We start from the raw sequence: 25863 nt of genomic DNA, 5'->3' as shown, positions 1-25863 counted from the left end.
GTCAGGGGCCGAGGGGCTATACAAAGAGAAATAGAAGCACGTATTCACATCAAAGCAGTGGTTACTGGCATTTCCGGGTTCGCCTTCAATGGAACTTGCTCAGTTGGGGCACATCAAAGGAATATTCGAAGTTCATAAAAATATGGCTTTCGTAGCATGAAAGGAAGGAAAATGATCCTTGCTCCAGCAGCCCGATGCCTCTGGTTCTTCGCTTTGAATCCCAGGGAATCTCTTTGTGAGAAACGTTCTGACATGGAAACAGGGCTTGTTTGAACGATCTGATCCTTTTGTTATTATTTTTGTTGGCTTGGCATTGAGTTTATTGATCGAAGCATTCCTTTGTCTTCAATCAACACTCATTTCTTGTCTTGCTCTGCGGGTGTGTTCTATGATTATTTCGCCAATAAAAACAAGTGAGTAGTCTGCGTACGATACTGGGGATTTGATAGATGGTAAGTATGGAAACTCAGGGGAACAGCCATTTTCTGGCGTTTCCTTGAGCCGTAGGGGAAGGGAGCATCATGATCGAGAGTTGAAGCTAGTCAGGGCTCAGGTGGCAGGACCTGCGCCGTTCTTGTCCTTATCCAGGCCAATGGGCGAGTTGTTGGGGATCAAGGTCAATGAATAACTTTTTGCACTGACGGGTGAATGGGTAATTCACGATTAATATTGAACTCGATGGTTGATGTCTTCGTAATATGTTCCAGAAGGGAACAATATATATCTCGACCCCAAGGTCAAAATAAGTGGGGCCCTGGGCGGGACGGAATATTCTTAGCGCCGGCTGACCAATAATCGAGAGTGACGTACCTGGACAGCTGTGTTTAGGTCTGTCCTCCAACACAGCTCTATTCCAAGGTTGGCATTCACATTGTTTTCCTTCCCTGTATCTCAGACAAACACCAGTTTTTGCTATCGAACCTCTCTTTAATTCTTCGCTCGCTCTCGCCTTCCGACTTGGGTCTCCGAAACCCGCCAACCAACCTCAACCATGGAGGGTAACCCCGCCGAGCACGATGAGGCTGTGTCTCAATTCTGTGCTATGACTGGAACTCAAGCTTCAGATGTAAGATTCTTGCTGGACCTACACGCTAATACGGCCGCTGACTTTGACTGCGTGATGTCTAGGCTCAGGAATATCTCGCTGCCAATGGTTGGGACATCGAAGCTGCCGTTACAGAGTTCTTTGCAGAGCAGGACGAAGCCCTGCAAGATACCAGTGCTGGTGGCGAGCGACAACTAGGCACAGAGGGTAGCCCTGGAGCTCCCACGGGGGGTAGAACTCTGGGGGGAAGTGCCGTACCCGCTTCATCTGCCGCTGAGTCCTCATCATCTGCCCGACGCGCTGCGCCCAAGAAGAAGTTTGCGACACTGGGAGACTTTGCTTCGGGAGGGGGTGGTGGCGGTGGTGATTCATCCGATGGCGATGACACCGACGAACATGATTTCTTTGCAGGTGGTGAAAAGTCTGGACTAGCTGTGCAGAACCCGGATGATTTGAAAAAGAAGATCCTCGAAAAGGCCCACAGGTACGTTCTTTACAGATTGCCTGAGATACTGAACCCGATTAACCTTCAAACGTCAATAGGGCGCAGCCTCCTCCTTCCGACGCCCCTCAGCCACGGGCATCACATTTCACCGGCACTGCCCGCACGCTCGGTGGTGATGATGCGCCAAGCCAGGTGATTGAAAGCCCCTCGGCGCCTTCTCAACAGCGTGCCCAGCGTGTTCAACGGACTCTTCATTTCTGGGCCGATGGATTCTCCGTTGATGACGGCGAACTGTTTCGATCAGACGATCCCCGCAACGCAGAGATTCTGGACGGTATCCGCCAAGGCCGCGCTCCTCTTTCCATCATGAATGTTCAACCCGGGCAGGAGGTCGATGTGGAACTCAAGCAACATGAGGAGAAGTACACCAAGCCCAAGCCGAAGTACAAGCCTTTCTCTGGTTCTGGACAGCGCCTCGGTAGCCCGACGCCCGGCGTACGGAGTCCGGCGCCCCCGACGCCTTCGTCCTCCACGTCTGGAACATCTGCCCAGGAGCCAGCGAAGCCCAATGTGGACGAGTCGCAACCTACGGTTACCCTACAGATCCGCCTAGGAGACGGTACGCGGTTAACGTCTCGGTTTAACACCACTGCCACCATTGGCGATGTCTATGCATTCGTTGCTGCTGCTACTCCGGATGGTGCAAACCGCGCATGGGTCTTGATGACGACTTTCCCCAGCACGGAGCTCAAGGACTGGGATGTTGTTCTCGGCGACATGCCCGATTTCAAACGTGGAGGTGTCATTGTGCAGAAGTGGCAGTAAAGTGCGCTACTAATACTCTCTTGACATTTTCCTCTTTAGAGTAGTTCCAAAAGCGAATACCAGCAGGACAATGGGTTGGTATGGGTGAACGTTACATGACATATCTGATACCGAAGGAGAACCTTCATATTTGCTACGTAGAGCAATGGCATTCGCCTAACAAGCTCCAAATTCAAAATAAGTGGCCAATCAGACCTATCGTATTCCAAGTTGCCATCCCGGCGTTGTTGTAGAAGGTTAGTCAGAGGGCGATTGATAAGCCGCCCGCATATCCCGAGGTCGGCCTCCCCACTCTTGAAATCATTCATCGCGCTTTCAGTTGCAACTTTTCCTTTCTCCAAATTAGATATACACGATACGAATATGCCTCTTACCGGGGTAAAGAATGTTGTTTTGGTATGTGCGCCTTCAGACCCTTGCGAAGTCTTCGGCATGAAAAAAGAAATCCATGCCCCTCATAGCTTATCGATAACGGGGCACTGCTAGAAGCCATGAGCTTGAACTTACAAGCGCAATTTCTTGGATACGACTAACAAGAGATTCTTGAACATTAGGTCCTTTCCGGCAAAGGAGGTGTAGGCAAATCCTCCGTCACACTGCAACTGGCCCTCGCGCTCTCGCTCCAAGGCAAATCGGTCGGAATCCTCGACATCGACCTGACAGGACCTTCAATGCCACGACTAGTCGGACTTGAAGATGCAAAGATCACACAAGCGCCAGGCGGGTGGATGCCAGTACCTGTTCACGGGACTGAATCCGCAGCTGAAGCCGATGGCTCAGCGCCCTCAACACAACCCCAGCGCGGTTCACTCCGCTGTATGTCCCTGGGTTTCCTCCTCCGCGATCGCGGCGATGCAGTCATCTGGCGTGGACCAAAGAAAACGGCCATGATCCGACAATTCCTCTCAGATGTGTTCTGGGGCCCGACTGATTACCTGCTCATCGATACCCCTCCCGGAACGAGTGACGAGCACATTGCACTGGCTGAGCAGCTGCTCACGCTCTCCACTACAGACGCAGCGGCGGCTGCGCAAACAGGCTTGCCTCGACTTGCTGGTGCGGTTCTTGTTACGACGCCGCAGGCTGTGGCGACCTCGGACGTGCGTAAAGAGGCGAACTTCTGCGTTAAGACTAATATTCCTGTGCTTGGGGTTATCGAGAATATGTCTGGGTATGCTTGCCCCTGCTGTGGGGAGGTTAGTAATCTGTTCTCCAGTGGGGAGGACAGGTGATGGCCCAGGAATTAAGTCTTCCATTTATGGGCAGCGTGCCTATTGATGTGAAATTCGGAGAATTGATAGAAGGGAAGATGGAGGCAGGGGATAGTGATGAGGATGATGAGGACGAGGAGAGCCCCAAGACTCAACCACAAGATACTCCAGCCGAGCCTGATGACCGGCCGCTCGTTGAACGATACCGGGATACCTGGTCTTATCCTCGATTCGAAGGGTTCGCGAAGACCCTTATAAGCAGCATTGAGGGCCCCGCTGCCGTGTAGCAGTGTTGATCATGCAAAAGTGTATTCGATTGCTTGTTTTCTAGCGACATGCCATCTTTCCTGCTTTCATTTGCATTGCATCATAGGTGTCGGCAATTTTTGGAATGTCAAATCATATAATTGATGAAACAATCTATGTTGTACAGCTTGAGCCCGAACGCATATCTTCTCCATCGGGGACTGATCTTCTTTCCGAAAGAGGTGAAGAGGTGCGATTCCCCCTGATCTCCGAGTCTCAAACCGCCAAGCTTGTTACAACCGTTTCTAGAAGCGAGACCCGGGCGTATGCATGTCGTACGGGTGCCTCTGCCCAAAGTAGGCAGTGGACCATTGAGCCAAGATGTAAATGAGTTTTAATTAGCCGAAGATCGCGAATGTAAAGAAGCCTTCGGTGTACTCCGTATGCGAGTCAGTATGTAAACAACCAAACGTCTCCCACGTGGGATTCTCGCATGTTGACATCTGGGTTTCCTGTTGGACGCTTCTAGATTCCGATTCGCATGGCCAATTTCCTCTAGTGAAAAATTCTACCTGGAAACCATACGATCACACAACTGCCCACAAATTCGCCAGAGTGACATGCTGCCAAGACTAGGCTGTGCGTCGTCCGCCGAGAGACATTGACTTCCAAGTCTCTCGGCGCCAAGGTTGAACCCACGTCAAGCTCTATTAAGCGTGCAATGGTAGCTCAGGTCCCGAGAACGTGCAAATCTACGGATTATGATTGGTCCATATAATCCATCGAGAACATATCATCCTCAGGAAACGTGGTTGGCCCGATCTTGGCGTCCGCTCGCAGATCTTGGCGTCACCTCGCGCCCGTCTTTGGTCATGAGCGAACTTCGTCTTTCGATGAGCCAATGACAGTTGCGTATCAGGTGCACGCTGTCAATGATATCTGTATTATGGGCTACGGGTGAAATGAGCAGGGCGAACTCAGTATGGATCGGGCTAGGTTCAAGAAAAGGTTGTATCACAAGCCGCACTTGGCAAGGGTCGTGGCAAGTTTGCAGTTCGTATAAGGATACCATAAAATCTGCATTTGCTTGACTTACGACTATCCATTCCTTTCTTTCTCATCCTTCACATTTACCTTGTTGTGTGGTCAACACAGCCATCCCATTCTTCGCCATGGCACCCGCAGCAACAGCGAAGTATAACTGGATCTTGGCCATCACCACCATCGCTTTCGTCTTCAGTGCCTTCGGAAACGGTGCCAACGATGTCGCCAACTCCTACGCCACCTCGGTCGCGGCCCAGACCCTCAACATGGCCACGGCCGGTGTCCTGGCTATCTTCACCGAGTTCATTGGTGCAGTAGCCCTGGGTAAGCGAGTCAGCGATACAATCAAGAACGGAATCATCGGAATCGACCGCTTCGATGGTAAGCCTGGTGCGCTCATGTTGGCCATGGGCTGTGCCGAAATTGGTAGCGCTTCGTGGTTGATGTTCGCCACCTCCATGGGATGGCCCGTCTCGACAACACAGACTATCGTCGGTGCCCTCATTGGTGTTGGTTTCGCCTCCCAGGCTCCCATCACCTGGGAATGGACCGACGGCAGTGTCTCCCAGATCGCTGCTTCTTGGGGTATTGCCCCTCTCATCGCAGCTGCGTTCTCGGCTATCATCTTCGGTACTCTCAAGTACAGTGTCCTCGAACGTGCGGATTCCTTCAAGTGTGGCATGCGTATGATTCCAGTCTACCTTGCCTTTACCGGAGCCATCCTCGCCCTCTTCATCGTCATCGAAGCCCCTACAGCCCCCTCTCTGGAAGAGTTTGGTGCCGGCAAGGCGGTCGGTATTATTATTGGCGTCTTCGCCGGCTGTCTCATCATTGGCTATGTTTTCTTCATTCCTTACTTCAAACGCCGTCTCATCAAGAACGACGCCCGCGTCAGATTCTGGCACCTCCCCCTCGGCCCCTTGCTGCTATCGGAAAACCCTCCCCTCTACTTCCCCGGAAAGGGCGATCAGGTCGTTGCCAACTACTACGAAGATGCATATGGTGAAGTGCAGGCCGGCCACAAAAACGAAGACAAGGAGAAGGTCACCTCAAATGCAGACTCTATCGTGCCCACCCCCGAGATTACAGCGATGTCCAACTCGTCGCACGTCGGTGAGGACGAGGAGAAGATCACCCCCCCGCGCCGAGCCTCGCAAGAAGCGCCCCGAACCCGTCGAACGTTTCATCGACCCCGTCCGCGAACTCTCCTGGCTCAACCCCCGCAAGGCCTGGGGCTACATCAAGTATGTGCTCCTTCAGGGTGTTACACGTGATGTGATTACACACGACTCCGCTGAGTTGCGCGCCATCCACGCACGTGCCAACCGCTACGACGACCGCGTCGAACATCTCTGGACCTACTGCCAAGTTGTCTCCGCTATCATGATGTCCATTGCCCACGGTTCTAACGATGTGGCCAACGCTGTTGGTCCTTGGGCTGCTGTCTACAGTACCTTCAACTCTGGATTTGTCAACACCAAAGCTCCCACTCCCGTCTGGTTCCTGGTTGTTGCCGGTCTGCTGCTCGGTATTGGTTTCTGGTTCTACGGATACCACATTGTTCGTGCCCTTGGAAACAAGATCACCCAGATGTCTCCCACGAGAGGATTCAGTGTAGAATTGGGGGCTGCTATCACGGTGATGTTGGCCTCGAGGCTAGGCCTCCCAGTCTCAACTACTCAGTGCTTGACTGGATCATCTATGGGTGTCGCTCTCATGAACTACGACCTTGGAGCCGTCAACTGGAAGCAGCTTGGCTTCATTTTCGGTGGTTGGGTTCTGACTTTGCCTTGTGCTGGATTGATCTCGGGTCTCCTTTGTGTGATGGCATTGAATGCTCCTCACCTGTAGATAAGTTTATTGGTTCCTGGCATTGTTGGCCTTGCTTGGCCACGAACAGAACGTGTTGTAATAGATGACTATTTGATCATAATTTCACATATTATTATATTTGATAACTATACCCGAAAAGCAAAAGGTAAATTAGTAAATACGAGAAAGAAAAGATTATCGCCGTACATGTTCGCGTTTGTGCATAGACGTTGTATAACCTTTAATCGTGACGATCCAGTCGAACGACGGGTATCTTTCTAAACAAATAACTGAGTATGATCATCTATTTGGTGCGCTTGTAAATCTTGCCAAGGAAAGCCTCAAAGACTTCCTTCTTCAGGCCCTTGGACTCATCGACGGCTGCAATCTTCTCGCGCAGCTCGCCAACAACCTTCTCCTCGTACTCCTTGTACACCTTCTCCAGCTGAAGCTCGTTGAAAAGAGCCTTCACCTTGGCCTCCTCAGCGGCGTCCTTGCGGCCGTAGGAAGCATCCAGGAGCTGGCGCTGCTCGGGAGTGCAGCGCTGGATGGCCTGGTTAACGAGCCAAGAGCACTTGTTGTCCTGAATATCGGTACCGATCTTGCCAATGAAGGCTGGGTCGCCGAAGTTGTCGAGGTAGTCATCCTGGATCTGGAAGTATTGGCCAAGAGGAATGAGGATGTCATGGGCCTGCTTGAGGTTTTCCTCGGTGGCCAGCTGCAGGTACATAAGGGCCAGAGCGACAGGCAGGTAGAAGCTGTAGTATGCTGTCTTGTAGGTGACGATGAACATGTACTTCTCCATGGAGAAGTTGTCGAGGTTGACGTTGTCCTCGGGGGCGGTGATGAGGTCACAAAGTTGACCCAACTCGGTCTGCCAGGTGGTCTCGTGGAAGAGCTCGACCATGTCAATGTAGGCGGGGTGCGAGCGGAAGCGCTGCTTGAGGATGAGGTAGATACCCGCCTCCAGCATGAAGGCGTCGTTGATAGCGATCAGGCCGACACCCTCGTGGCGGTACCAGCAGGGCTGGCCACGGCGGGTGATAGAGGAGTCCATCATGTCGTCGCTGACCAGGAAGAAAGCCTGGAGCAACTCAGTCATCCAACCCAGGATGCTGAGGTGCTCGAATTGCTCGTCGGTCAGGGGCTGCTTCAGGAGAGCAAGGCCGGTATCAGGGACCGAGAGGCCACGGTTGAGCTTACCGCCGGGAACATTGACATTGAGGGACTACAGAGCCAGATAATGGTGTCAGTCATGACCTTTTCCTCAAGAACAGTCAGTCAAGAGGGGTTGCTTACCTTCTCGAACCACTCAAGCGCATTGTCAGGGAGGTTGTAGCGCTTTGCATGGTCAAGGATATCCTGAGCCAACTTAGGGAAAATAGCCTCGAAGTCGGCGCGCTTGGTAGTAGAAGCCATGATGACAAGTGGTACAGTATCAATGAGCTGACAGGAAGGACGAAAACATTCCCAACATAAAAGGACCATTTCCCCGCGGAGGGACCGTTTGTCCTGTTTGTCTTGTTTGCCCAGTTTGTTGTGTTGTGGTTTCTCCAGGCGCAACCCGAGGACGACGTGGATTCCTCAAGGCCATTGAACGATCTTCACCTTATTTTCGAATTTGTGAGAAGCTATAGCTTGCTCCAGATCTCTACTATTCTTCTTCTCGTTCTTTCCCAGTACGCGGGTTGCTGTCTCATCCGTATCAACAACGCGAGGGCCAAGACCATTTATTTACACCACCGGACCTTCGCAAGTCGAGTCGCAATTGAACCTCTGCTCGGTGAGCTTCTTTCAACTAGGAGAAGCATGAAATCGAATTGTCGCACAACGTCTTGATATACTGAAAGCTCCATCGGCGCCACAAAGCTGTGTTTGAACATTCCACTGCCTATTTGCGGCAAAGACTCTCGTCATGGAAGAACCTATGGATGATGGGATCCGGGAGCTTATGTACCAGCTGGAAAATGCTGCAATTAAGTGCTCTGAGCGATGTCTCTATCAATCGGCAAAATGGTACGACTTACGAGCTTGATTTGGATAGTCCTGGAGTGCTAATGATGCTGACGAACTCAGGGCCGCTGAAATGCTTGACTCCCTCCGGCCTTTAGATCATGAAGACACCGATCTCGAGTCTCCCATGGAGATTTCAGAACCTCCTGCACCACCAACAAACCCTTACCTCCAAGTGCGCGACCCAGTAGAAGCCGCCCTTGAATCGCAAGAGTCCTACAAATACCTGCTGGCCAAATCTTACTTCGATACCCGTGAATATGACCGATGCGCGGCCGTATTCCTCCCTCCGACAACACCGCCCGTTCCTTTGTCAATTACCTCGCCGAACTCTAAGCCGAGGTCATCGCTGACTCCACACAAGGGCAAGGATAAAGCTTCACCGTTTCAAAGCTCAAAGGCACAAAAGACCCAAATAAAGCAAAATCCATATCCAAAACTCAGTCAGAAATCGCTCTTCCTCGCCCTGTACGCAAAATATTTAGCCGGTGAAAAGCGCAAGGAAGAGGAAACGGAGATGGTGTTAGGTCCAGCAGATGGTGGGATGGCGGTCAATCGAGAGTTGCCGGGTCTCGCCAGAGGTTTAGATGGGTGGTTATCTGAACGAACCGCGCAGGGGTTGGATGATAGGGGACAGGGATGGTTGGAGTATCTGTATGCTGTGGTCTTGTTAAAAGGACGGAATGAGGAGCTGGCGAAGAAATGGCTGATCCGCTGTGTGCATCTAAACCCATACCACTGGGGTGCCTGGCAGGAGCTAAACGACCTCTTGGGCAGCACAGAAGATGTAAGTTATTCCCATCAGAACTTCCTTCAGTCGATACTAATTTTACCAGTTGAAACAAATCCTCGAACTTCTGCCACAAAACGTCATGAGCTTAATATTCTACGTCTACTGCAGCCAGGAACTGTACCAGGCCACGGAAGACACCTACAGGTCACTCTCAGAGCTGCAGTCAATGTTCCCAGAAAGCGCATTCCTCAAAACACAACACGCGTTATTGTTATATCACTCAAAAGGTGAAATGCCCTGGCTCCGACTCAACCCGTGGTTGATTCATGAACTAATATCATGCAGACTTCGAAGAGGCATCCCATATTTTCGAAGGCATTCTGGCCACATCACCTCACCGCTTAGACAGTCTGGATCATTATTCGAACATCCTTTACGTGATGGACCAGCGACCTCAACTCGCATTCATTGCTCAGGTCGCAACGGCCACCGACAAATTCCGCCCAGAAACCTGCTGTGTCGTGGGTAACTACTACTCATTGAAATCCGAGCATGAGAAGGCAGTAATGTACTTCCGACGTGCCCTCACCCTTGACCGGAACTTCTTATCTGCATGGACCCTCATGGGCCATGAATACATCGAGATGAAGAATACCCACACCGCCATCGAGTCGTACCGTCGAGCTGTCGACGTCAATCGTAAGGACTACCGCGCCTGGTACGGTCTCGGACAAGCCTACGAAGTCTTGGATATGTCTTTTTACGCCCTGTTTTACTACCAGCGCGCCGCAGCGCTACGTCCATACGATCCAAAGATGTGGCAGGCAGTCGGATCGTGCTACGCAAAGATGGGCCGAGTAGAACAGAGTATTCAAGCTTTAAAGCGTGCATTGGTGGCTGGATCATTACAACCAGATGACGGCGGACAACCGGGAACCGGCGCAAGCCCTGGCCCTGGCAGTCGGAAGATCCTTGACCCAGAAACACTGCACCAAATTGCGACGCTGTACGAACGTCTCGGCGACGAAGAGGAGGCCGCTGCATACATGGAACTCACTCTCCAACAGGAGTCTGGTGCTCCTGCCAATGAAAACCCAGATGACGACGAGTCCTCTACTTCGGAGAATGGCCTTCAAAGCGATGCTGAGATTGAGCATTCAGGAGACGAAGAGCTTGATCTGCCGCAACGACGTCGCCGTAATCGCAAGCCTCGCGCAAAGGCTGAGTCATTTGCTATGCAGAATGATGACTCCATTGTTAGTGAGACATGGAACGGTACCGGTGTTACAGCGACTACATCCAAGGCACGGTTGTGGTTGGCTCAATATGCGTCGCGGAACGGTGATCTTGATCGTGCCGACCAGTTAGCAAGCGAGTTGTGTCAGGATGGAATTGAAGTGGAGGAGGCCAAGGCGTTGATGAGGGACGTTAGGGCGAGAAGGGAGGGTGCAACCTAATTACATCGATTGAATGAGATATGTATGGATTATCATGACAGCGAAACATCCGTGGCTTTTACTGGTCTTTATATAATAGCTACGATTTTAGACCCTCGCAGAGGCAATGCAAGCGGTGAAGTAGCGGCTTCTATATGAAGTGTTCACGTCTAGTATGATTGTCATTCATAAAAAGCAAATGGGTATCAACTATATAAAACATGAGCTAGAGGTTCGATCGAGCTATACTCGCCCAACACAGCAATGGCAGTTTCATCAAAGGTCATCTCAATCCATGGGCTCCTTGGTCCAGAGCCTCCGTGCTCTGGTGGCTCCTTTGGCGTGTCACAACGACGGCGATCCGAATCAGAGCGTAGTTGCTCTCTTCCCATGGATATGCCATCAGATCGCTTGCTGAGACTCCATGAAAGACAGCCATAGAAATGATCACGTCCGATACTTGTCCATGTATCACGCAAACAGAAACGAAGGTCACCGGGGCATAGATCATGTTCCAGCATGCTTGATCCCAAAAAGAATATGCTTCCTATGGAGGGCAGTGGACCTGTTCCAGTATCGACGAAACTGGAAAGGGTTTTGGCGAGACGATGCATTTCTTTCCCTAGTTGAGTTGCTTTGGGATCAAACAGGGCAATGCCATATCCTGTCCCCTGTGATGCAGCATAAGGGTTGGACTGTCGGAGGGAAGAAGCAGATTCATCAGAGCAGAGACACTCAACAAATTCATCCAAATCACAATATTCGTGATCGTCGTTGGATTCTTCATCAATTTTGGGGAGTGTAAAACTTCCCAGTGATGTTTCAGGCGTCCATATGGGGATAGTCGTCAAAGGAGATTGGGGTGACATCTTGCGTTTGTGCTTGGATGATGTTGGCACCAATGGCTTATCCGGAAGCCATTCCTGCGACTCGTGTGACTGTTGAAAGTGCTCGTGTGCGGATATGAAACTGGTTGTCCGCACGGGATGTAAAAAGTCCGAAGATTTCTGCGACGCGATCTTTCCTTCCTTCTGGCTGGAATGTTGACGAGACGACAGGTTCTCATTGTCGACGAGTACACTATTCTCAACAACAGGGTTTTCATCATTTTGCGTGGGAGGCATTGTCTCATCGACGTAGACTAGTAGGGGCAGAGGATAGTCATTGTATGAATTACCATGGCTCCCTTTTCGTATCGAATCTTCACGCAGCCCTTCCATCAATGGACGTGCGTCCATAAAACTTTCTTCAGAAGTAGTGGTGGCTTGGGGAACCTGGGATGACGGGGAATGGGTTTCCTCGTCGGTGTCTGAACAAGTCGCTTCTGGGCTTGGAGATCGCACAATATACTGATTAAGTCCACTGCAAGCCTCGAGGCGTCTTGCCCATTTCTCGCGTTCTTCAAGTTCATCCGCAGGCACAGCCCGGGCATGTTCTGCCGAAAGCAGCAGTTCATGGAATGACGTACACTCTTCCAGTGTTCGGTCCGAGTGGATTTTCAAAATCCGAGGAAATCGAAGTGTGGAGTATCTCGCACCAGACGGCTTTTCAAATCCACTGCCCAGCATTTCGACGATGAAGGGCTGCTTGAACAAGGTTGTTGCAAGGGGAAGGGCCTGGTGCCCGTACTCAATGAGAAACCATTCGAAATTCTCAGGTTGACGTGCATGAAACTCGCCGATTTGATTGAGGGTTTGCATGTTCTGAATGCTCATGCAATGCCGGTTAATCACATCAATGATTCGGAAACGCGGCAAATCACCGCGCTCTTTGACATGGTCTGGGTTCAGAAGACAGGCAACAAAAAAGTGAGTCCATTTCAGCCCTTGTATTTTTCCCAGATCAGGAGCGTCCCGCGTGTTGTAGCTAGCTCCGACCAATGCAAGATCTAATGTGTCTCCAAGACCGGGTATATAATCTTTCTTGAGTTTGATCCACCGGCCACACACATGATCCGTATCAGTAGAGTATGTCGGAAAATAAGGCTCATCAGAAGCCTTCAAGACATATCCCTCCCAACGTTTAGTAATTGCTTTCTCGAAACTCCGTTCGAGCCGATGGTAACTATCAGGTCGGTTGAAGTCCAGAACTTCCTGATAGGCAAGGTCCGCCCGGCCTGGGATGGTCTTTACTACTTGTTGTAAGAGTAGTCGTCTTTCCCGATGCGGCTTGGCAAGGCATACGTCGTTATCGAGGAGGAGAATGTCAAAGAACATGATCATCAAGTGCTCGTACGGTTGCGGCCTGTATCAATCAGCATAGAGTCCTATTATTTAAAGGAGTCGTGATTTACGGAGAATCATTATCAACCCCAATCATAATGCCAGATCGTGGAATAAACCTTCGAATTTTGCTAAAGTCCATCAGGTCACAATTCTGGTCATTCCATACAAGCAGCTCTCCCTCCACGATACATCGGTGCGCAAATTTGCAGTCAGGCAATCCAGTGCGGAGCGTTTCTTCTATCACAGGTATGATTTTATCTTTATCGGCGGTCGAGTCCTTGCCACTTTTGGAGAAGATCTGGATGGGGGTATACTTGTTAGAGAGATCGACGTGAATCTGACAGTATTCACCATCGTATTTCCGTTCAATGCTCATTCGACGACCATTGGCCATTTGGTGACAATGTTTGATACTCCGAGCTTTGTAATAGTCAGGTCGTCCCACCTTGATACCAGGACGAGGACGCATATGTTGTAGAGCAATGGTGCTAAGACTCTTGGCTGTTTGGGGATCCGGGTTCGGAGGGAAGTGGTTTATTGGGTCTGAAGCGAGCATCTCCAACGCCCCTTCAAAGGAGTTCTGAAGCTGGAGCAGTTGCGGCAGAAGAAAGTGAAATTTCTTCAGGGTGTACTTTTCTGGGAAAACGACGGGGGAGTAGCTTTTGAGAATCATGCGAGTGAGCCATTTGGCATCGCGGCTACTCGATCGACGGTACAGCTTTGATAAGGTCTCTTCAACATCCACAGCTGTACGATTCCGGCGGGCATGAGGGCCAGAGAAGCGGCAGCGTGATGCAATCATAGCCATGGCGCGATCGACTTCTTCTACCGACAACTCCTGGCCGGCTGGAATGTAATTCTCGGCTTGCCGCATGACAATTTCGACACACCTTCCGAGATCAGAACCACCAGGTCTTTGCCATCTATTGAGTTCGGAAAGTCGGCACGATCCCAAGCCCAAGCAGCGGCCAATAACTCTCGATAGCTGCGTAGCTTGCAGCCAGTATACTCGGTCCGTGCGTTTTTCGGGGAACATGCACGAGAGCAACGCCACACGGTCTGTGCTGGCGTTATGAATGGTCCGTTCATGTCGAGAGAACCACTGCGCGACTGTTCTAATATCAGGATTATCATTCTTGGCCACCGTGGATGCCTTGGCCGTTCTGCTGTCATCTAGGCTGGTCAACAGATCACACAAGAAGGTGAATTTGAAGCCCATGGCCCATATCCACGTGAGTCACCTAGTGACTCTGCATGAAATTGTGGGATAATTTTTGAGGTACAGCCAAGTCGGCCAAAACTCGAGACTCCCGAGAGGACCCGTCCGAACGCGAAAAGAGGAAAGAGCGATGACACGTGTGCACGTGACCACTTTAGCCCCATATGGAGAACTATACGAAGTAGATCGGGGTGACGATGTAAAGACAGCTGAATCCTTGTCATCTTGAGGATTTTTAGACTAAAATTTCCAAGGATAAAACATATGACTAGTATGATTGATCTCAAATAGCGAACTGTAAACCCTCTTACTCGATCCATTGTACAGCAGTAAGACCATAAACGATCAGGCGCATTTGGTGTGCCAGAAAGAGATCAACATGAATATATTGGGATATATGAACAGGACTGAGCAAAAGGCAAGACATGAAGAGAAGTGACTATGTACTCCCAAGCGTTTTCAAGAATTTCTTCTGTGCATCTTCGGTATCCCTTTTGCAATTTTCAACAATTTCTTCCAGCTCATAACATATTTGCGCTGACCTGGCACCATGAATCCTCACCTGTCCTGCTTGGAAATTGTCGGCAGTAGCAGTCCCACGTGTCAAGTCCCAGAAACCAGCTTGCATGACAGGATCAATAAAGAAGTCTGGTGACGCTTTTTTCAGGTGCTCTTTGTAGAACAGGATAGATGAAGTCATGACTGGATAGATGGGAGGTCAGCATATTGAACAGAAGATAATTAGTGCGGATGTAATGATCATACCGTGACAGGAGGCCAATATCTTCTGTGAATCCTTCTTCGAGATTTCCATCTTCATTCGTCTTAAGAAACGGTCCAATTTAACGACAACGAGAACTTTGTCAAAGGAACATGTAATATCCATAGAATCCTTAAGGAACTCGAGATTCCCAACGCGCCTGCATTATTAAAAAAAAAGATCAATATTCGCCAAAGAGCTGTTGCCAAGGAGCGCAACTTACCATTCGGCTTTAGTCTCGAAATCATCCATGCCTTTCGCTCCCATTGATTTCCATTCTCTTATGGCGTCTTGCAGGCGGTAATACAAATTAACAAGCGCTATCATCCAGTTAGCGAAGTAATAAGTATGTACTTAACTAGTGGTATATCATTATCTCACCGTCCAGAGAGCCGAGAGTTGCTGATATGGTATGTATGGATTTCCCATCCTGGTTAGTAAACACAACCGCTTCGGACCCCACTATCTGAATATCGAGTTCAAGGACTGTAATTGTCAGCTTCGGTCATCTCACGCTTGATCTTTGGAAGTCGCTTACTGTTTTCCTTGAATACCACCGCCTTCTCGTCATGTGGTTTGGTTCCACACACGAGCATGAGAGATTCACCCTCTATAGGATAATCGAGGTATAGATAGGGATAGATGTATGACTTTTCAGTCCCATCCGAGTACCCTATTTGCACGTTTGAAACCCTACCGGAGTTAGCAGGTCTTATATATCAACGGGGTGTTTCAGGTATACCTTTTCATATAGGATGAATGATGGTAGAACTCGTTGGAAAGGGCAAATGGAAGATCCATGCGCTGAAGATATCGGATACCATAGAGATGGCCCAAGAATTTCTCTCGATCTAACCGACATGAGTAAGTCTTCCAGACATTCTAACTTACCCATTCCACCTACCTTGGACACTGTCGAAATTTACGAGCACTTGTTGAGAATCTGGTTTGGATTTCAATGCAAATTCTTCAAGTGCGAGATGGAACTGGTCATTATCATCGCGTCTGTCAAGCTCGCTCAGGGGACACACGCCACCCTTGAAGTTGCATTGCGCAATAATAAGACTGGATTTCCCTACTGGGACAACAAAGCGCTCGGTCGATGCTGCATAATGTCAGTATTAGACAAGTAGATAGAATAGATGGACAAAGACTTACATTCTTCCAGCTGCATGAAATATAAATCTCCGGGTGTAGGGCCTTTGAATAAAATATGTGCCCGAATAGGCGTCATCATCTCGTTCGCTGGACTTCTCTCCCAGCTACAGAAGAGGCTGATTTTCTTCTCTCCGACAGATCTGAACAGTGATAAGTTCGATGCGGATGGATACATGTAGGAATGCGGTGGATATCTCACATTTCACATATGCGAACAAGCCCTGGACTGTTGAGATCGGGGGCATCTTTGCCTTCGTCCTGGTTTATACCGAAAATGCCGGGATTAGTCCAGTCGGTGGTATTTGGCCCTGGGATGATGTATGAAACACCGGCACTGGAGCTCTCTGCATCTGACGGTGCGTCTTCGGAATCGCTTAGTTGCGAGGGCGCAGGGTCTGCAGGGTCTGCAGGGTCTGCCTCGAAACCCGCTAGCTTCTTTCTCCACGACAGAGGTGTCCGAGTCGCGGGGGCGGCGGGCGATGTGAGAAGTAACTTCTTCTGAAGTTGAACCACCACATCTTCAATCTTCGTCGTTGTAGTACTTTTGACTTTTGTTAGTAACTCCCGTATCGAGCATTGGGTTTACATACCTCGTTTGAACAGACAATAACAAATCCAGCGAAAGCTTATAGCTCTCGACCTTTCTCAATGAGTCCTGAATCTCCTTCTCTTTGAGCGTCCACTTGACTTTCTTCTTGAGTGCTTCGAGTTTTGAGCTTGATACCAGTCCTTTCAAGGACTTCTCCAGCTGTAGATACGTATCACCACAGTCATCCAAAGTAGTGTTGAGTGCATTAAGCCATTCTGAGTTCTTGGCGGCTTTGGCGGACTGGAACTGAACAATCTGTTGAATCTGCGATAGGATTCCCCTCACAGCGTGGACCTCTCTGGACAGCGAGTCTAGCTCTTTATTGTTCTTTGTGTTTACTGTGTGGATGATATTGACGATCTGGGTTGATATGGTGATGAGACCAGCCAAAGAAGCGGCAATAGAAAGGGGATCCATTGCAGATATCTTTAGAGCCGAGGTAGTACGGGGAATGGTAATGCAGAGTATGTAGCTGGATGATGCATTTTCTTATATCCGTGGCATGCAGACTCGCGGGACATAGTACTCGCTTTGACTTTCGAGGCTGTCCTTGGCGACCTCGTATCTGCACTAATACGGGTGGAGGATTTTTAGCGTGTTCCTTTCATGATTTTACGCCCAATCCTCGCGTAGATCATAGATCATCAGAGGATGGATATGAACATAAGGATATTTTAATTTCGGGGGAGAAAATGTGACAAAAACATGCCTTCGAACAGTAAAAATAGACACATGACCAAGGTAGAATTTAGGTCGTCGGGAAGGCCAAACTAGATCTGACGGAATCGGATCTTTATACGAGGTCCTACTTGCCCTATTAGGTACCTACATATCTACATATGTAGGTATAACCCGTACTCCATGTGGAGTACTGATTAATTCTACACATATAACCGTGCCAAGCGAAACTACAGGCTTGAGACTGGAATGTAGCCATACTTGTCACGGACTCGTGCCGAAAAGAATACATATGTATGATACGAACTCCCGTTGTAAATTTTGACGGGTGTTTTGTTTTATTCGTTACAGTAGGGTTGTGGAAAATAACAAATCTGTGCCCATAAGCCACTTCAAACCCCAGAACGAGGTTGAAAAACTATGCATTCGCCGAACACCGAGCCATTTGTATGAATCAAGGACGCCGGAGATAAAAAAGAAAAAAAGAGAAAAAAAATAAAAAGTCCTCCCCCTCTAGAGAATGCCCTGCTTTTGCAAATCCAAGTAGATCCTTTCGGGCATAACGTTACCCTCTGCATCCTCCATCTGAACGACATTATCGCGTGACTCTCTCTCCTTCTTCTTATCCTTCTCCAGTTGCGCCCAAAGCGACTGGGCCTCATCGATATTGGTGATCTCACGGAAGAGGTTGAAGTTGGAGGTAACACCGAGGCACTTCAATCCGTGGATGTGGAGGTTTTCAGAGAAATGTTTGTCGAATGCTCGTCGACCCATGTAGGTGTAGTTTCCGCAAATCTGGCATGGGTATTCGACACCGAGGCCATGGAGCTTGTAGAGCCAGAAGGGAATAGGCTTTCCATCCCATGCCAGTGGCAACTTCAACGGGTTGTAAACGATCTCTTCGTCCTCTTCCTCCGATTCTTCGCCGGCACGAGGCTCGGGACCTGTGTGGTCGAGCCCAGCCTGCACAGCCTCCCATTCCAGTTGGCGTTCACGTTCAGTCATACCCTGTCGGCGCTCGACATTGATTCTTGTCGCTTGTCGCTCCTCGCGCAGGACATTCGTCAGGGATCGAATTTGGTGTTCGCGTCGTGCAACTGCGCGCTCCTTGAGGCTATGGGCCAAAGACGTGCCTTGGGATGCAGATGGTTTCTCATCGGATGTGCCTGCTGCTTTGCGGGCTTCTGCCGCTCGGATGTGTTTCTTGCCGGTCAAGTGGCTCCGGTACACGTTCTCGTTCTTGAATTCCTTCTCGCAATCCGCGCACCAAATGCCCTCGCCGGTCCCTTCGGTTGCTGGGCCGGATGTACCATTCTCAGTCTTTTCTTCTGTCCAGCCCGGGACCTCCTTCGCAGCCCATTGCTTTTCGAATTCCTGTTCGAAGCTGGCGAAAAGATCGTTCAGGGGTTGCAATGGCTGAACTCTCTTGATGAAACTTTCCAGATAGCTAGAAAGGTCGCCAACATAGTTGAAGTAGCGATCGGAAAGCTTGTCTTTGCGCTTGATTGGCAAGGCGGGCGGTGTGAAGGAGTCGAAGATGTCGAGATATTGAACGTAGGACAAGCGCTTGACGCCGGGAAGATTCAGGTAATCTTCATGAAGCATGGTGAGATCCAGATACTGTCCAAACCCTTCTTCGCCAGTGAACATATTGTCGATTGCGGTGCGGGGAGCCTCTCCTTCGCCGGGCTGAACGCGGTTGTATGCTTGCTCGAGGTTCTCGATCGGTTCGTTGGGGTAGCGCTTGTGGTAATCTTTGATTTCACCCAGCTGTTTGTAGAACTCTTCGAATTGGTCGCCTGTTGAAATAGACTGCACTTCTTTCTCTCGCAATCCATCGGCATCCTGGTAGATCTCCAGGAGTCGCTGGGACTGGCTCTCAATTCTGTCTAGAAACTGAGAGATTTCATGGTCGCGAGCCAAACGGCCTCGAGCCTGACAAATAGTAAAGTTAGAAAACGTGACTTTGACATTGTTCGGCGGCATACTCACATTTCGGGGCTCCTCCGCCACGCGATCAGCGATAGCCTGCTCCAGGCGCTCTAGATCCTCGTGGATGAACCGTTGGTCTTCGAGCAACATATTTTCAATATGTCTGCTGCGCAAGAACTGATTTTTATCGGCGCGCAAAGAGTGTTGACAAAGTTTCGTGGTGATCGCAAAAGACGTTGGCAATTGGCAGCTCCAACTTGCGGGAAGGTCATGTGACCCGAACCTTTCCACCGCGAAAAGTTGGGCCGGTCGACCTCACTTACTTTAGGCTTCACTCTTCGTGAATCCCGATATCATTTATTGTCTGACATTGAAATACAAACATTTACATCATGGCGGACGGAATCGACAGACGCGCGGAGGGTATGTGGTTCCAAAACTTGGCGCAAGATGAACCATGCTAACAGCAACTAGAGCGCATGGAGTTCAACACCTCCAAGGAGGTGACGGTCGCGCCGACCTTCGAGGACATGCACCTGAAGGAAAGTCTGCTTCGCGGAGTCTACGCTTACGGATACGAATCGCCTTCGGCTGTGCAATCTCGTGCGATTGTACAAATCTGCAAAGGTCGCGACACTATTGCCCAGGCCCAGTCCGGTACTGGTAAAACTGCCACATTCGCGATCAGTACCTTGCAGATTATCGATACTGTTGTGCGCGAGACCCAAGGTATGCCTTTTCCCCGGTTCAATCTGATCCTATCCTATCCTAACCACGATCTGGTTTGTAACAGCTCTGGTTCTCTCCCCGACCCGTGAACTCGCAACCCAAATTCAATCCGTCGTTATGGCTCTCGGTGATTACATGAACGTCCAGTGCCACGCTTGCATTGGAGGAACCAACGTTGGTGAAGATATCCGCAAACTCGACTACGGCCAACACGTTGTCTCGGGAACTCCTGGTCGTGTGGCCGATATGATCCGGCGCCGAAACCTACGCACACGTCATATCAAGATGCTGGTTCTCGATGAAGCCGATGAGCTCCTTAACCGCGGTTTCCGTGAGCAGATTTACGACGTTTACCGTTACCTGCCTCCCGCGACGCAGGTCGTTGTGGTCTCTGCCACCCTCCCATACGATGTCTTGGACATGACCACAAAGTTCATGACTGACCCCGTCCGTGTCCTGGTCAAGCGTGACGAGTTGACACTGGAAGGTATCAAGCAATACTTCATTGCCGTTGAGAAGGAGGAATGGAAGTTCGACACACTTTGCGATCTGTACGATACCTTGACTATCACCCAGGCTGTTATCTTCTGCAACACCCGCCGAAAGGTCGACTGGCTTGCCGACAAGATGCGTGAAGCCAACTTTACTGTCTCCAGTATGCACGGCGAGATGCCTCAGAAGGAGCGTGATAGTATTATGCAAGACTTCCGTCAGGGCAATTCTCGTGTTCTTATTTCTACTGATGTCTGGGCCCGTGGTATCGATGTTCAGCAAGTCTCTCTTGTTATCAACTACGATCTGCCTACCAACCGTGAGAACTACATTCACCGTATTGGTCGATCTGGACGATTCGGCCGCAAGGGTGTGGCCATCAACTTTGTTACCAGCGATGATGTCCGCATCCTTCGCGACATCGAGTTGTACTACTCGACCCAAATTGATGAAATGCCAATGAACGGTAAGCCTCTCAGCTACGACTTTTCTATTGCTATGCTAATGATGTTATTCCAGTTGCGGACTTGCTTTCATAATCCCCATTGCCTGTTAAGGTCCTCGGGTGGCTTGTGACTGTAACATCTTTCCTTACGCCAAAAGCGACTTGGCTTCGTTCCTTCTGGTCTTCTGCAAGTGGATTTTGCTCGCATTGCTGATTGAATACGACTCGGAATCCGGCACAATGGGTTCGAAGGAAATCCAAGGCCAGCTCTAGCGTGGAGGAAAGGGATAATAACATATTTCAGTAAGTAAATGACTGCCACTCACTTACCATCCAGTGCTGACAATCCGGGATAGTTTGCCAAAATGCCAGCCGATTTACGCACCCCAGGTGTTTACGATTTTGCTTATTTCCAAAAATTTCGGGCCTCCGGCCTAAGTAGCAGGGACTTTTTCTTTATGTTTGGAGTTTCTTCTTTTTACTTTTTGACCCTAGGAATCATGAATGATGGAATCACTTTTACTTTTGTACAATTTAGCCCTGCTTCTTGGCCGTAAGTCTTCCTTCTAGTCTGGCGACATAAATTGAATCAGTAGTTGAGGAAAAAGAAACAATTGAGGCACGTCAACAAGTTTGTTACTCTATTCCTGCGCTAGTTACTACCAGATCGGAGTTTACATAGGAACGAGAATATAAATAGTAGATTTGATTCAATCAGAGACTTGCAACAAAACGATTGAATAAGAGATGACTAAGAAAGCCCCCCCAAAAGCAAAACCGAAGGACTGGACCAAGGACAGAAGATATGTACTCCTAAAAACCCAGAAAGATACGGACCAACGCCAGCTTCCTGTATTGAAAGAAATAGATGCTAGTTGCAGAGAGTAATCAGCATAAGGAGTGAAAGGGGGACTCGAGTGATGTATATGCGCAAGGCAGCATGATGTGGATATGCCGGGCAGTTGAGGCGAGAACACAGAAGAGAATCCGAGAAGAACAAGAAAACTTTGCAAGACAGCAGGTTTATCGTCTTTCAATCCAAAGCTCCGAGTATGTTCCCTCGATCAAATACGGTATCGTGGGGAAACTAAATAGAGACAGCCAACAAGCAGGATCAAAACTGCACAGGCGACGTTGGGGTAGTCATCGTCGATGTGCAGTACATGGATATCAGAAAGCGGATGTTGTCCTCAATGCGCTAGTCCGTGTAAAGCCATTTGAGGGTATCCCGTTGCGTTGAACTGGTCCTACTGGACGGGATCGATTGCCCTCTCGAGACCAGCTAGAAATCTAAGTTAGCGGTGTTGTTGAATGCGAGACGAGGACAAAAGTGATTCTTACATCCTTACTGCACTGTCGTCGCCTGCCGATGCGAACATTCCCGGGTCGGCCGGGTTCCATGATATGGAGTTCACGCATCCAGAGATATGCCCATCCAGAGTCTCTACGATGTTGCCATTTTCCTTGTGCCAGATGTAGACTTTCGAGTCTGGAAATAGTTAGTAACGATACCAGAAATGATATGTTGGGATATTCACCTTCACTTCCGCTGACGACAAAGTTCTCAGCTGCTCCCCCGAACGTGCTGCGAATGACGAACTCGCCTTGTTTCTGTCCCTTGAACTGACGGACAACAGCAGTGGTTTCCATGTCAACTAGTTGGATATCGTGCTCAGCCAGGTTTATAAGAACGTGCCGCGAGTCTTTGCTGATAGAAACCGAGGTCGGTTTGCTCGGCACTGGAAGGCAGTAGTCTTCTTCGTATGTAAGCATGTTGTACACATGAACCTTCGCTTCTGTGTCGGCAGCAACAAGACGTCGTCCGTCGGCGCTAATGGCACAGTCCTGTACACGGAATCCGCCTTTCCATGTGTATAGAGGCTGACCACGCATGCTCCAGTGACGGAGTTGGGATTCAGAGTCGAGAGAGGCTGTCACAAAAGATTCACCATCTGCTGCCCAGGCAGCTGCAGTCACCGGTTGACGGTGGTGGTTGATGGTAAGCAGACAACGACCGCTCTAAACCATGCACAGCTCGAGTTAGCATATTATTATGGATTTACATGGGACCGGAGAAATTATTACCTCAACGCTCCATACGCGTGCCTTTTTATCTTGCGAACAAGTAATTAGTTTGGAGTCATCTGGACTCCAACTGGCGAACGCAACTCCGTCCTCGTGTTCTGTAAGCCTGTGAATAACGCTGAAATCGATTGTGTTATAGATGAGCACGTTATGGTCCTTTCCTGCAGTAACAAGCTTGGAGCCATCGTGAGAGAACTCGCAGTACCATACTTCATCCGAGTGCTGAGTCAAGTCCACAATGACGTCTAATGGGAAGTCGTTTCGATCACACATGTGGTCCGAGTAGAGCGACGGAGGGTCGGCGGTATTATGATAAACGCAGTTGTTGATCTGAGACTGCTTGACGTGGTCTAGTAAGATGGCCAGGCGATGTTGCGGGATCATCACAGAAGGAGAAATGGATTCTGCGGCTGAATTAGCAACCCGGTTACACCACAGACATTGGAGATTCGATCAAGCTCACTTGACAGCTCGCCAAGAAGTCGTTCACGAGACGAGCTAACGGAGCCATTCCATCCCGTTTGGGCATGTAAGACCTCCGTTGGGCACATAAGGAGACTAACAAAAATAACTGGTAAGCAAATCTTGTTCTATAGATACCTATTGATGGGCAATACCTTGATAGGGCGTGTAGACGCTCAACATCAAAATTCAAGGGCGTCAGTTCCTGGCGAAGGACGTTGAGAGCTGCAGCTAGGTCACGCGCTTCTAGCAACTCGAGGAATTTCTGCTGCCGGAGATAGAATAGCATCTCGTTCCTATCGGCCTCCTCTGATAATACCAGGGTCTCTTCTTGTGGGGATTTCCTGTCGACCTGTTGTGACCCGGCATTTCGAAACGATTGAATCAGGATTCTCTCGGCTTCTAGCCATCGTCCACCTAACACCGCACTCCGGAACGTTGCGACCCCTGATGTTTCCAGTTCATAGCCGCTCTCCGAGCTTAACAGTGATGCCGACCCATTATAACCCAGCTCATATAAACTCTGTATCAAAATCCGCGTCACCTCCTCCCGGTTGTGGCCGTAGTAGGTAGAAGATAGGGATGGCGTTTTAGAGCCATTTGTCTGAGAGCTCCCGTTGGTTGCCGCTTGCCCGTTCAAGCCAGTCTTCCTCGATGTCGAAGCACGTGATTCGTCCGAGGCGTCTACGAAGCCATTTTCTGTTGATATTCCGTCGGGACGCATGATTACCAGGCGCCTGCGCTTGGGGGAAGGAGGTCGGCCGTCCGGTCGGCCAGGAAGATGGCTGGGGTAGTTCTGAGATGTAGTCTCACGTGCTATCTGTGGAAGGTGTCCGGTCCCTGCCGATGAGGGACCAAGGTTATCCGGGCTGCTCGAAAGGCGGCGGCGGCGGTTGGGCCGAGGGGTAGATGAACTGGATGGTTGGGATGCGGACAGGAACTCTGACGTTTGGGAGCCGGGATTGCCTACCGAGGCAGGAGCTGTATTGGGTAAAGGAGGATCAGGGTGGTCGGAGGTGATAAAGGGGTGTGGTGAATGGTGAGCCAGTTCGACAATATCTTTAGATCTGCCCAATCCCCTGGCTCTTTGGAAGAACCAGGTGAGCAGACCTCAAGCGGTGGCGGGTGTCCGATAAGTAATCGCCGGGAGCTCCGTTGGAGAGGGGCGATGCAGATGTCACAAGGTCAAATGGATGATCACTAGCTTGAGCTAATAGTCACAGATGTAACAAATGATCAAAGAGCTGTAGATCTTAAGAAATCAGGCGGTTGTAATGATCTCTCTGAGTTGGGAACTGGTTGGGGCTTATCGGGGAGAGAGGAGAGGAGAGAGATAAAGAGATGGAGAACCGACCACCTCCAGACAGCAACGAGAGTCCGAATATCAAAATATGGAATGTTAAATATCAGACAAATGTCAAATGTCAAATGGTTCAAATGGTACATAAAAAGAAAAAAAGAACAAAAGAACAAAAAGAACAAAAAAACAAGATTGGGTTGTTGGGTAGCCCAGCGGAAAAGCACCCCATCTACAGCGTAACACCGTGGACCTCTCCAGAGCTACTATGTACTTACACTGCCTAGGAGAATTTCGCTATTTATATCAATGATCTTTATACGACTTGTATAAAACCTGCCTATAACTACGGAAAAAAAGGTGCGACCAACTTGGTTATATATTCCCCTCCGTTTGTTCTACCGAAAAATTATCCATAGAAGGTAACCTACAACACATTTGGAGATCTTGGTTACCTCTAGATGAAGTTGCCGTTACGTTGGAGCAGGTATATCCTGTAGATGCTGGAGATGTAAAATGCCATAGACCAGCAGAGAAGTCTTCCAGTCTGGCGAAATTAAAAGGCTCCGGGGCTATATATAGCACGGGAGGTTTATATCTCGTATAGACATCGGTGGCGAGCTTTAGGAGGCGTGCAAGTATAAGCATGGAGTGTTCTATCCTCGAATATTAATAATTATAGTTATTTACCGCATTATATTCTACTAGTAAGAACGTTGTTGCTAGGACATTATCGGAGAGGCGAAGCTCTACTCAAGGCTCGAAATCCAACTGGCTATCGATCTTACAGAGTCACACTCGATTGACTATCACTAGGGCACGTTCTTGGTCAGGCACCAGCGCTTCCATATCGTTGTCCGCACTGTATAGTACTAGGTCTAGACTGAATGTATTATGGATAGGGAATTAGTAGGGCAACGGATCATCGGCTCGTCCATCTTGTGATGTGGAACTGGCTAGAAAGCAAAGGCATATTATTAGA

At 49.6% G+C, this 25863-nt stretch overlaps 10 protein-coding genes across 10 annotated transcripts; 5 read left to right on the top strand and 5 right to left on the bottom strand.

The window, feature by feature from the left end:
* Positions 1 to 991: 991 nt before the first annotated feature.
* N7519_006678 (protein phosphatase regulator SHP1) lies at positions 992 to 2315 on the top strand (the record flags this gene model as incomplete). The annotated part of the gene is made up of 3 exons (XM_057293454.1): positions 992 to 1066; positions 1129 to 1529; positions 1589 to 2315. The coding sequence occupies 3 exons, from the start codon at positions 992 to 994 to the stop codon at positions 2313 to 2315; spliced, it is 1203 nt and encodes a 400-aa protein (XP_057148265.1).
* A 363-nt stretch (positions 2316 to 2678) lies between these two features.
* N7519_006677 (Mrp/NBP35 family ATP-binding protein) lies at positions 2679 to 3813 on the top strand (the record flags this gene model as incomplete). Its single annotated transcript, XM_057293453.1, has 3 exons — positions 2679 to 2711; positions 2870 to 3511; positions 3532 to 3813. The coding sequence occupies 3 exons, from the start codon at positions 2679 to 2681 to the stop codon at positions 3811 to 3813; spliced, it is 957 nt and encodes a 318-aa protein (XP_057148264.1).
* Positions 3814 to 4944: 1131 nt separating this feature from the next.
* On the top strand, positions 4945 to 6667 carry N7519_006676 (inorganic phosphate transporter; the record flags this gene model as incomplete). Its single annotated transcript, XM_057293452.1, has 2 exons — positions 4945 to 5925; positions 5978 to 6667. 2 exons carry the CDS (start codon positions 4945 to 4947, stop codon positions 6665 to 6667), a joined length of 1671 nt encoding a protein of 556 aa, XP_057148263.1.
* A 265-nt stretch (positions 6668 to 6932) lies between these two features.
* Positions 6933 to 8047, bottom strand: erg20 (bifunctional (2E,6E)-farnesyl diphosphate synthase/dimethylallyltranstransferase; the record flags this gene model as incomplete). Its single annotated transcript, XM_057293451.1, has 2 exons — positions 6933 to 7856; positions 7928 to 8047. The coding sequence occupies 2 exons, from the start codon at positions 8045 to 8047 to the stop codon at positions 6933 to 6935; spliced, it is 1044 nt and encodes a 347-aa protein (XP_057148262.1).
* Positions 8048 to 8543: 496 nt separating this feature from the next.
* On the top strand, positions 8544 to 10831 carry N7519_006674 (anaphase promoting complex subunit CDC23; the record flags this gene model as incomplete). The annotated part of the gene is made up of 4 exons (XM_057293450.1): positions 8544 to 8644; positions 8705 to 9428; positions 9478 to 9661; positions 9720 to 10831. The coding sequence occupies 4 exons, from the start codon at positions 8544 to 8546 to the stop codon at positions 10829 to 10831; spliced, it is 2121 nt and encodes a 706-aa protein (XP_057148261.1).
* A 185-nt stretch (positions 10832 to 11016) lies between these two features.
* N7519_006673 (ATP dependent DNA ligase domain protein) lies at positions 11017 to 14254 on the bottom strand (the record flags this gene model as incomplete). The annotated part of the gene is made up of 2 exons (XM_057293449.1): positions 11017 to 13054; positions 13104 to 14254. The coding sequence occupies 2 exons, from the start codon at positions 14252 to 14254 to the stop codon at positions 11017 to 11019; spliced, it is 3189 nt and encodes a 1062-aa protein (XP_057148260.1).
* Positions 14255 to 14693: 439 nt separating this feature from the next.
* On the bottom strand, positions 14694 to 17178 carry N7519_006672 (uncharacterized protein; the record flags this gene model as incomplete). The annotated part of the gene is made up of 10 exons (XM_057293448.1): positions 14694 to 14956; positions 15020 to 15174; positions 15238 to 15334; positions 15396 to 15500; positions 15553 to 15707; positions 15757 to 15865; positions 15919 to 16119; positions 16173 to 16312; positions 16372 to 16713; positions 16763 to 17178. The coding sequence occupies 10 exons, from the start codon at positions 17176 to 17178 to the stop codon at positions 14694 to 14696; spliced, it is 1983 nt and encodes a 660-aa protein (XP_057148259.1).
* Positions 17179 to 17952: 774 nt separating this feature from the next.
* N7519_006671 (SF3a splicing factor complex subunit PRP9) lies at positions 17953 to 19521 on the bottom strand (the record flags this gene model as incomplete). Its single annotated transcript, XM_057293447.1, has 2 exons — positions 17953 to 19374; positions 19432 to 19521. The coding sequence occupies 2 exons, from the start codon at positions 19519 to 19521 to the stop codon at positions 17953 to 17955; spliced, it is 1512 nt and encodes a 503-aa protein (XP_057148258.1).
* A 233-nt stretch (positions 19522 to 19754) lies between these two features.
* On the top strand, positions 19755 to 21143 carry N7519_006670 (ATP-dependent RNA helicase eIF4A). The gene is made up of 4 exons (XM_057293446.1): positions 19755 to 19794; positions 19846 to 20100; positions 20165 to 21058; positions 21112 to 21143. The coding sequence occupies exons 1-4, from the start codon at positions 19764 to 19766 to the stop codon at positions 21129 to 21131; spliced, it is 1200 nt and encodes a 399-aa protein (XP_057148257.1). The 5' UTR covers positions 19755 to 19763; the 3' UTR covers positions 21132 to 21143.
* A 1092-nt stretch (positions 21144 to 22235) lies between these two features.
* N7519_006669 (WD40 repeat domain-containing protein) lies at positions 22236 to 25404 on the bottom strand (the record flags this gene model as incomplete). Its single annotated transcript, XM_057293445.1, has 7 exons — positions 22236 to 22319; positions 22387 to 22526; positions 22576 to 23056; positions 23123 to 23526; positions 23586 to 23680; positions 23740 to 24565; positions 25359 to 25404. 7 exons carry the CDS (start codon positions 25402 to 25404, stop codon positions 22236 to 22238), a joined length of 2076 nt encoding a protein of 691 aa, XP_057148256.1.
* Positions 25405 to 25863: the final 459 nt, after the last annotated feature.

This window comes from Penicillium mononematosum (genome assembly GCF_028829835.1).
Source record: "Penicillium mononematosum strain IBT 11891 chromosome Unknown utg000003l:1.0-8172316.0:1.0-8177699.0, whole genome shotgun sequence".
Classification (NCBI taxonomy): Eukaryota; Fungi; Ascomycota; class Eurotiomycetes; order Eurotiales; family Aspergillaceae; genus Penicillium; species Penicillium mononematosum.
This window is presented reverse-complemented; position numbering and strand designations above follow the sequence as displayed.

Excerpts from the sequence above, each read along its gene's own strand:
- N7519_006670 (XM_057293446.1), top strand. The coding sequence starts at position 19,764 with ATGGCGGACGGAATCGACAGACGCGCGGAGG. Across the intron at positions 20,101-20,164 it reads TGTTGTGCGCGAGACCCAAG|CTCTGGTTCTCTCCCCGACC; the intron begins GTATGCCTTTTC and ends GGTTTGTAACAG. Across the intron at positions 21,059-21,111 it reads TGATGAAATGCCAATGAACG|TTGCGGACTTGCTTTCATAA; the intron begins GTAAGCCTCTCA and ends ATGTTATTCCAG.